Below are 9,766 nucleotides of genomic sequence, written 5' to 3' on the forward strand. Positions count from 1 at the left end.
GAGACAATACCAGCTATAAAGACAGGAAAAAGATGTCTTAATCACCACCCCCAAGTCCAGTACCTTCTTCCAGAATGACCTTGCTGCTTCCCTGGCACGAACGCTTCAGGTCATCTGTGCCTTCACACACGTGTGCACACCACCTGAATTTTGTCCTCCCCGAGTGGAACAAGCTTGACTGTTGTATTCTGGTGTGTCATCTTCACAGCTGTATACTGTTCCATTGCATGACCAGGCCACAGGTGGCCCGTCTGCCTCCATCTGACAGGCATTTGAGTCGAAGTTCCTGGCCTCGTCCATCTGTGGGAGTTCCTGGGCTCCTCCCAGAGCGAGTGAGAGGGTGGGTGGTCGGGAGTAGCTGGGCATTGCCGTGTGGCTTCCTGAGGCAGCTGCCAGCTCTCTCGGCTGCTGTGCGTTTTGACATAGCCTCGACAGTCAGCACTGACAGACACTTAAATATTTGTCATTCTGTGGGTGTGAAACACAGCCTCACCCCGCTTAGCACACCCTGTCACTTTGCCTCGCTGCAGGGCTGTAACCGCCCCTCCCAACTCACACTGCAGTCGCCTCTGATCGCATACAGCTGCTCCTCCTTGTGGATGGAGGTGGGTGGAGGCTGGGCCTGCAGGCGTCCATGGCCTTCAGGCCTCCCAGGTGCCCCCAATTCCCTGGTAGCCGCTCCACCGTGAGGCAGGCAGTGTTGGGGAGGGACCAAGCACCTTGGTGCTCACTGTTTCACAGAGTGCGAGGCCCAAGGAGGTCAGCGACTCACCTGTGGCTGCACAGAGTGGGTGGCTGCACTGGGTCAGGGACTCCGACCCTAACCTTTCTGCCCCCACCCGCATTCAGGGCATCCCCACCAGATGCCAATCAGGGCTGATTGGAGGGTGTGGCTGGCGTGGATACAAAAAGCGGGTGGGCAGCAGGGGCCTCACCCACAGCAGAGGTGGCTGCCGCAGCTGCTCTTCCGATGGCTTCCAGGAGCATCGCCAGCAACTCCTCTTTCTCCCCCTCCACAGCGGGGTCATCAGGGTCCCCTGGGTCTGGAGAGCCAAGTGAGCAGGGGGCACCCCATCCTTGCACCCCTATTCCCGCGCCCTCCCTGCCGCCTCTTTCCCTAGCTGGGCCAAGCCGAAGAGGCCCGCCGAGGCCTGGCTGCAGGTGCCGGCCATCTAGGTCAGTCGGCAGCATCCCAGGGTCAGCCTGCCTCTGTGGCCCTGGGAGGAGCCAGGGGACCTGCAGGAGGAAGGCAGCAGGGCCAGGAAACAGCCAAGGCCACAGGGAAAGGCTGCTGGAGGACTGGGGGGGACTACAGGCTTCCTTCTAAGAGGGATGTCGGAGCTGGGAGGGCCATCTTGGGGGGGTCTCCTATTCTGAAGGCCGAGGGAACCACAGCCCCAGGCAGGGCAGGGAGGGGGCAGATATGGTGGGGACAGAAGTTGTTGGGGCTGGGGATGGAGAGGGGCGGCCGGGAGGGTGGGGCACCCCATTCCTGGGAGAGGCGAGGGGCAGGTCTGGGGGAAGCCCTGGACATCTGGAACATGGGGGGCCTGGAAGGGCTTCCAAGATGGGGGCACAGGCCTCGGGGTGCTCTCAGGAGGCCACACAGTGGGGGAGGCAGGGGAGGGGTGCAGCGCTGGCCAAGCTCAGGCCGCCCAGAAGCTCTGAGACCCCGCAGCTGGGGGACTCGGACGGAGGCCCAGAGAGAGGCGAGGCTGCCCAGCTCCAGGTACAGAGCTGGGACATGGCCCCCACAGCCACATCCCCTCAAAACCACAGTCCCCACCCCCCACCCTTGGGCGCTGACCAAGGGCTGATTTGGATGAAGTCTCTGATTCTCCTCTAGGCAGAGTTTCAGAGTTTAAAACAGTATTTTAATATAGTGTAGCCAATTGATTCCTTTTTCCGATCCTTTTACTTCCTTTGGGTTTTTGAGACAGAGTATCACTGTGTAGCCGAGGCTGGCCTTGAACTCACTATGTAGCCAAGGCTGGCCTCCAACTCACAGTGATCCTCCTGCCTCAGCCTCCCAAGGGCTGGGATTACAAGTGTGCACCACCATGCCTCTGAGCCTAAATCTTAAACTGACCAGATCTCAACATTCCCAGCTCCATGTTTCCTCCTGTGTCATGCTTCTGTCACATGCCGTCTGCCTCTCCCCGGCCCTGCACACCTGCCACTTCCTGGGAAACAACCCACTCCTATATGAGTCACCCGTTTAGTGTGTGATGGCCTGAGTTGATGGTGTGTCATCTCTACAGTGAGGTTCAGAACATTTTCATCTCTTCAGAAAGAGTCCCTTTGCAGTCGCTCCCACCCAGTCCGGCAGCCACAGACCGGCTTTCTGTGTCCCTGGTTTTTCATGCTGGGTGCTTCCTGTGAACACAGACACAGGCCTCCCGGGATTCTGTGCCCGATTCTCACCTGGAGCGTGTTCAGGGTCCACCCTCTTATAGCATCTATCGGGACTGCCTCCTCTTCATAGCCAAGTAATGTTGTTCTGCACGCTGTATCACACTCTTTATCCATTTGTCTTTATGTTCATGGACATTTGGGTTGCTTCCACTTTTTGGCTGTTAGGAATAGTGCTGCTATAAACATGCATGTATGAAATAAGGGGGTGGCACTGGGGATCAAACCCAGGGCCTGTGCATGCAGAGCACGCATTCTACCTCTGAGTTACACCCCCAGCCCTACAGGTGCACATCTTTGTGTGGATTTGTATTTTCATCTCTCTTGGGCCTATACACTAGGGATGCAATCTGTGTGTGTGGTCCTGGTGACTGAAACCAGGGCCTTCTTGCTGAGCTACATCCCCTGGCCTTTTCTCAATTTTTTATTTTAAGACAGGGTCTTACTAAGTTGCTAAGTTTCCCAGGCTAGGAAACTTGGCAATCCTCCTGCCTCAGCCTCCCTGACATGCCTGTAATCGTGGTATGTGCCATCACGCTCTGCTAGAATTGTTTACTCTCAGAACTTTCAATCAGATCTAAAAGCAGAGCAGGGAATGGGTGCCAGCCCCCAACCCCCTCCAGCGTTCCCAGCCTGGGGCTGCCCTTGGGCTGCCCTTTCATCTGCAGTGTTGTTTAGAAGCAGCTGCTGACCTGTGTTTCATCTATGCACACCCAGTGCTTATTCTTAACATATAATCTTTACAGGGGATCCAGGGCTCCACTGCAGCTCAGTATAGCGTCTGCCAGGCATGTGTGAGGCCGCAGGTTCCACCCCAGTGCCCCCTCAAGAACAGTACCTAGTATATCAGCGTGTGGTGTGATTAACACCAGGCCCAGTAGCATTCAGTGCTTCTTTCAGGGCTCATGTTTATCTGATTGCCTTTTACTTCCATGTTTAGAGCGGGGCCTCAGTATGGTGTGCCGGCTGGTTTCAAACTGGGCTCAAGCCATCCTCCTGCTTCAGCCTACTGAGCAGCCGGAATCACAGGCTCAAGCCACTATACTCAGTTTTTGTTTTGGTTTTTTTTGGCCACCCCTATCTGAGCTGCATTTGGCTGTGTCTCCTAAGATCTTCTACCCATGGGTGCCTGTCTGAGTTCCTGCCCTGGGTGTTTGTGTAAGAGGAACCCACTGTGTGCCCTGTGGATGTCACTGTGCCTGCCGCTCAGAGCCCCTAATATCCTAAACACCAGTAATCAGGTCCAGACAACTGACTGACTTACATTTTTTTCCCAAAGGAATTCCAGGCATGATTGAAAAATATGGTGAATGTTTAAAATTTTAAAACATTTGTTTATTTGAGGATAAAGACATTTAGCCTCAAAATCCTCCCCTTCACTTTGAACACACTTATCCCATCCTGCTTGCCACTTTCTGCAGCAGCTCTGGAGTCCTCTTTCATGAGTGTCTTTAGTTATGCTGTCCTGGCTGCCTTGATGTCCTGATTTGATTCAAAACATTTCCCTATTGTGGTCATTTTGACCTTGGGGAAGAGCCAGAAGTCGCAGGTCCCAGATCTGGTGAGCAAGGTGGATGAGGACACCATCATATTTTATGAGCCTGCCTTTCTGTTGGATGGTGCTCAGCAGCAGCATTCACTGTATTCTTTAGCACACCTTGGAAAGACACTTAGGAAAGAAAACTCCAGAACTGTTGCAGAAAGTAGCAAGAGTGATGGGATCGGTGCATATGAAGTGAGGAGGAAGATTTTGAGGGAGATTTGTGACCATATCTTTCACTGTGATAAATTTTTAAAAGTTTAAACACACCGTGTTTTTATGTTTACAAGAGAAAGTCTGAAGCTGCAGGTGATGCTGGTCTTCCCCATACCCCATGGCCCCATAAGCCCCTGGTGCATGCTGTGCCCAGTCTGTGGGATCAAGAAGACGTCCTGCTGTCCCCTGCAGGCCTGAGCAGCAGCAGGGTCATGTTGGTCCGCCGCCACCCCACAGTGCTGCGCATGGTGCTGGAGGCCCTCCAGGCAGGGGAGCAGCGCCATGGCACCTCAGTGGCAGCCATCAAGCTCTACATCCTGCACAAGTACCCAACGGTGGATGTCATCCGCTTCAAGTACCTGCTGAAGCAGGCCCTGGCCACTGGCATGCGCCGTGGCCTCCTCACCAGGCCCCTCAACTCCAAGGCCAGGGGTGCCACTGGCAGCTTTAAGGTGAGCCCGGGGTGGGGGGGGGGAGGGCAGCACTGCCTGGTCCTGCCTGGGACGGCATCTGGCTTCACCTACCTGTCCCAGTTCCCAGGTGCCTCTGCAGGCCTGGGAACACCTGTGCCATGCTGGCTCTAGGTCCCCATGTCCTCACAACTGTAGGATGCTCCCTGGGCTCCAGGGTCTGTGCCCAGGGCGAGGGTGGTCCCTTTTCTGAGCCCCCATCCTCCACCCCCTCCCTGAGGCCTCCTCCTCCCCAACCATCCAGGTGATAAGGTCCAAGCAAGAACCTTTCAGAAGTTGGATCCCCAGTACCAAAAAAAAAAAAAGAAAAGAAAGAACCTTTCAGGGTCACTCAGATCTGACAGAGCAATAGGACAGAACCTCACCCCAGCATCCTGGTGCCTTCGGCCACCAGGTCATGGCGCCTGTGGTTTCTGGGTGACTGATTCCAGGGTCCCCCAGTGGATGTGGTGGGGTGAGAAGAACAGTGGGGGCTGGCTGTGCATGTGTTCCTGGTCATGGTGGGTGATGGGTGTCAAGAAGACTTGGGGACAGGGAGTAGCAGTGCTCAGGGTGGGGCTTGAAGGGCAGGGACCCCCGCTTCCCGCTGACAGTCATTGCTTCCGTGATGGCCCCTTGCATAGATAGGAAGACTGAGTCTGGGCGTGCAGAGGTTACGCTGTGCTCTGTGGGGCGTGGGGGTGCAGAGGGGCAAGGGGTGGAGTCAAGATGCCATCCCTGGGAAAGGGAAGGTGTTAGGTGTCAGGGTGGCTGAGTTCTGTCACCTGGATCCCCTCTTGGGGTCCTGGTGGGATGCAGGGGCCCCAACGCCCTGCATTCCCCCAACCCTCCCCATGCTGTTCTCTTCCAGCTCATACCCAAGCACAAGAGGAAGCCCCAGCCCAGCAGGAAGCCCCAGCCCAGCAGGAAGCCCCCCCAGACAGGGCCGGCCAGCTCCAGCAAGAAGGCAGCTGCAGAGCCAGGCGAGCCGAGGGTTCCCCCCAGGCTGGCCAAGGCTCTGAAGAAGGCCCCCCAAGGAGGCGGCAAGGGCAAGGGCACCAGGCCACAGCAGGGTGTGACCAGGAAGGGCCCTCCAAAGCCAGCTGGGGCCTCTTCCAGTGTCCACCAGCTCGACAGGAAGTCAAAGGTCCCGGACAGCCAGGGCAGGCAAGGTGGGTGTAGGAGCAGGCCCAACTGTTTGGGAGGGCAGCTGGGGTCCCCGTCTAGTAACTGTGCCTGGAGTGCTGTGTGGATCTGGGGAGACGCCTGTGTAGCTGGAGAGGGGAGGGTAGGATAGGCCCAAGGAGACCGGAGCCCACGGGTTCCAAGCTGGGGTCAGGGAAGGCTTCCTTGAGGGGGTGGCTGGGGCTCCAAACCTCTCCACCTGCCACCCACACCAGCCCCTTCCCCATTCCAGGAGAAGCAGGGGCCCCTGGAAAAACCGTAGCCGTGGCCCCCAAGGTAGGCTTCCCCTTTCCTACCCCAGCAAGGCTGGGGGGGGGGGTGCTGGTCGCCACCGGAAGCCCAGGGGTATCTGCCAGGGCACAGGGAGCACACTTTCCTCCCAGCAGAGCACAGCCTGACTTCTCTGGGGGTGAGGCCTTGTCACCCCACTCCACAGCTGAGGGGCTGGGGCTGGGCTCCTGCCTTTCCCTGCTGTCTCTCTCCTAGGCTGGGAAACGGGCCCCTGCCTCAACAGGCAGGAAGCCAGCAATCAAGGCCACCTCAGGGCCTGGACCCAAAGCCACCACAGCTCCCAAGGCCACTGCTGCTCCCAAGGCCACCGCTGCTCCCAAAGCCACCACAGTTCCCAAAGCCTCCACAGCTCCCAAAGCCACCGCTGCTCCCAAAGCCACCACAGCTCCCAAAGCCACCGCTGCTCCCAAAGCCACCACTGCTCCCAAAGCCACCGCTGCTCCCAAAGCCACCACAGCTCCTAAGTTTGGGGGGCCCAGGCGGGGGACGCTGTCCCCAGCCAGGAGGCCAAGGGGCTTCTGCAGGCCCAGGCCGCTGGTCAAGGCCTCGTCCTCAGAGCCCAGGAGGTAGAGGCCAGTGGGGTAGCTGGTGGCTGGGCTGGAGTTTTTATCCTTCCAAAGCATGGCACTATTTAACCCTGACCTATTTATCAATAAAGACGCTGATTCCTCACACATCAGTGTAGGGGCTGCTGAGATTCAGGGTTTAGCCTGCTCCGCTCCCTGTCCCCCTGGTGTTTCTCAGACATGCTGGGTACCACTGCTGGGCAGGTGGGCAGCTGGTCCTGTGAAGGGCTGTGAGTGGGTGGGAGTATTGAGGACCAGGGAACTCAGGAGGGCGTGGACCTGGGGCCATCCCGTAGCAGTGGCCCCGTGGGTGAGGGCAGGGCTGTGCAGGGATCACTGGCATGGTTACAGAGGGGTTTATGGTGGGGGAGGCCTGAGCCCTGGGCTTCAAGGAGCCAGGGAGGGTTGCAGGCAGTGGGAGCGACCAAACAGGGTTTAGGAAGAGCTTCTGCAGGAGGTGGGATTTGAGGAGCTGGTCCAGGAACATGGATGCCATTCTGTGGGGAGGGGACACAGCACACCCCACTGCTGGGTCCCCAAGCTCCCTGGCCATTCCTGCGAGAGGTGCCAGCAGACCCCTCTCTGCTGGGTCAAGCCCTCCTTTCCTGGCCTTGTCCCAGCTGCAGTCGGGAACAAGGTCATGATGACAGCTGTCCTCTGGCTGTGGGTGATATTGGCTATGCACTAGGGCCTGCGTGGCCGGGTCACCAGGAAGTGACCACTCTCAGCTGAAGACTCAACACAGCCTAGGAGGCTGGAGGTGTCACCAGGAACACAGCAAGGACTGGACCCTTGGCTCCTTTGGCCTTGAGGAGAGGTCCCAGCTTAGAGAGTGCCCCACAGAGGTGGGGAAGAGTTTCCCTGCAAGCAGGAGGCCTGTGGCACCAGATGGATGCCTTCTGCACCGAGAGCCGCTCCTGGGGTCCTTGGAAGTGGAGTGGTGATGATTCTGAACCCAGTTCACTTAGAACTTACTTCAGAATTGCAGTGTCCTCCTGTGGTATTACACAGTGATTCCTCAGGGGCTTTCATCACGTGAAAAACTCATAGAAGTTAAATTCTTCATTTCAACCAGGCCCAGCTGAGGCAGGAGGATCTTAAAGAACATCTCCTTTCTGCTAACCTTGGGCCATAGGCTGCAGCAGCCAGGAACACTGAGGGCTTGTTGGGGAGGTGGACAGCCGAGTAGCCTGGCGTCAGAATGGGCACCACGCGCAATGTCACTGTGCTCAGTAGGGTCCCTTGGGTCCGAGACCTGACTTAGCTGGCTCAGGAGGCTATGTTGCCCCCTATTGTCCCTCAGGCCCACTAATGTCCAAGAGCTGCCTGGGCTTGCAGGGACAGGGAAACAGGCCGTCCAGCATGGCCACCACATGGCTCCCTTCCTATGCAGCTCCACCACCGCCACCTTCCCCTGCCCCACAAGAGGCTGTCCCCCTGCACACCTCTCTTGGGAATCCGTGCAAGGCTGCTGGCAGGCCCTGGGCAGGAGGAGACTGCAGTGGCTTCCTGCCCAGGGGCTTTGTCTCTGCTTTCTGCACAGGCTGGGGTTGGTGGTGACCACCAGGCAGGCCACAGGCCCCGCCCAGGGGACAGCTGGTGACAGGTCACACCCTGTGCCTTCCCCCTTTTGGAAGTTTTGTCTGAGACACCCCCAACTGCCTGTGACCCTCAGTAGAGGCTAGGGTCGGTCCAGGAGTCCACAGTGCGCACATCTCAGGGCCCCAGATGAGGGCCGTAGACGGCTATTGAAGTTGGCCACTTTCAGAGTGACCCGGAAACCACGGGGCACCTCCGCTATGGTGAGGAGCTGCATGCTAATCAGGCACTGACAGGCTGCAAAATAGCTACTGACAAGAAAGATGTCACCACATCCTGTGTGAGGGGGAGTTGGGCTGCGATTTCATCATGGCCCCCATCCATGCTCGCTCCAGGCCCCATCCCCGGCCACCCTGGCTTGGTCCCCTCTGTTTCCTTCCCCTCCAAGGTCCTAGCCTGGGAGGGAGGGGCAGCTTTTATTTTCTTTGTGCTCTTTTGTGCTTCCTGTATTTCCCTGGGAAACATGCAGTCATTCTAGAATGGTGCCCTCCCCCTCCAAAGATCCTATCAAATATGCCAATAACTTAAATTAGAAAATCTGCTGCTTAATAAGAAGGAATCAATGCTCAGAATAGAACATTTGAAAGCTGAAGTCAAGCTTTTTCCTGTAGTAGCTTCAGGGTGAGGAGAGGTTTTTAAAACAAAAGATTATTTACTTTTCCCCTGACTTGTGCACTCTCTTTAACTCTAGAGTTGGAATCCACGGGATTTTGTTTCTGTATTATGGAGTTTTGGCCCCAGCTGTTATTCCTTGTTTTGGTTTCCTGAGACAGGGTCTCACTCTAGTCCAGGCTGGTCTTGAAAACTTGGTGATCCTCCTGCCTCAGCCTCCTGAGTGCTGGGATGACAGGCAGGCACCACCACGCCCAAGTATCAGCTCTTACTCTTGCTGAGGGGGACATTTTTGTGGCCTTGTTTCGAAGTAGGAGGGCCCTGTGGTGACCTGTCCCTGGGGCTGCTGAGTCCTAGACACAGTGGTGGCCTGTGTCTGACTCGTCAGTCACTGCTCAGCGCCGGTGTATGGGGCAGCCTGTCCTGCTGGGGAGCCATCTGTGTCCTTGTCAGAAACGTGTGGCTAATGACACGACTTTGAAGATGAGAAATCCAGAGCAAGCACCTGACAGGCAGCTCCTCCACCCAGCAGACACCCGTGCCCTGTACACGTTTCAGGGTGAGGGTAGAGACCTGGCCTGGAAGCAGGGGGCAAGTCTCCCCCTGACAGTGGCAGCCTGAGAAGTTTCTGTTTCTCCACCTGAGCTTGTTATAAAGAACGTAAGGGCTGGGTGTGGCCGAGTGTGAGCCAGGCCTGGCACACGGCCTCAGCTTCCATCCCCAGCACTGCACTGCACACGAGTGCTCAGCAGGGCCCATCCAGGGGGCCGCACAGCCATGACAGCTTCCTGGAGGGCCCGAGGGACCCAGAGCCAGGTGTCGCCTCCACTCCACTGCACACTGGGGAGTTAATGCCCTCACATCCTCCACCCCCCAGGACAAAGGCCGAGCCATGG

General features: G+C 57.2%; 1 protein-coding gene across 2 annotated transcripts; it reads left to right on the top strand.

The window, feature by feature from the left end:
* Window positions 1-902: 902 nt before the first annotated feature.
* Window positions 903-6,777, top strand: H1-8 (H1.8 linker histone). Of its 2 annotated transcripts, XM_004870566.3 has the most exons (5): window positions 903-1,055; window positions 4,361-4,620; window positions 5,489-5,789; window positions 6,035-6,078; window positions 6,289-6,777. In XM_004870566.3, the coding sequence occupies exons 1-5, from the start codon at window positions 971-973 to the stop codon at window positions 6,661-6,663; spliced, it is 1,065 nt and encodes a 354-aa protein (XP_004870623.3). In that variant the 5' UTR covers window positions 903-970; the 3' UTR covers window positions 6,664-6,777. The 2 variants fall into 2 exon arrangements, with proteins under 2 accessions (XP_004870623.3, XP_087052935.1); XM_087196809.1 differs by lacking the exon at window positions 6,035-6,078 and having other exon boundaries at window positions 6,289-6,741.
* Window positions 6,778-9,766: the final 2,989 nt, after the last annotated feature.

Source organism: Heterocephalus glaber, unplaced genomic scaffold, assembly GCF_053883595.1.
Source record: "Heterocephalus glaber isolate CG9 unplaced genomic scaffold, H.glaber_assembly_v1.0 deba00001614, whole genome shotgun sequence".
Taxonomy (NCBI): Eukaryota; Metazoa; Chordata; class Mammalia; order Rodentia; family Bathyergidae; genus Heterocephalus; species Heterocephalus glaber.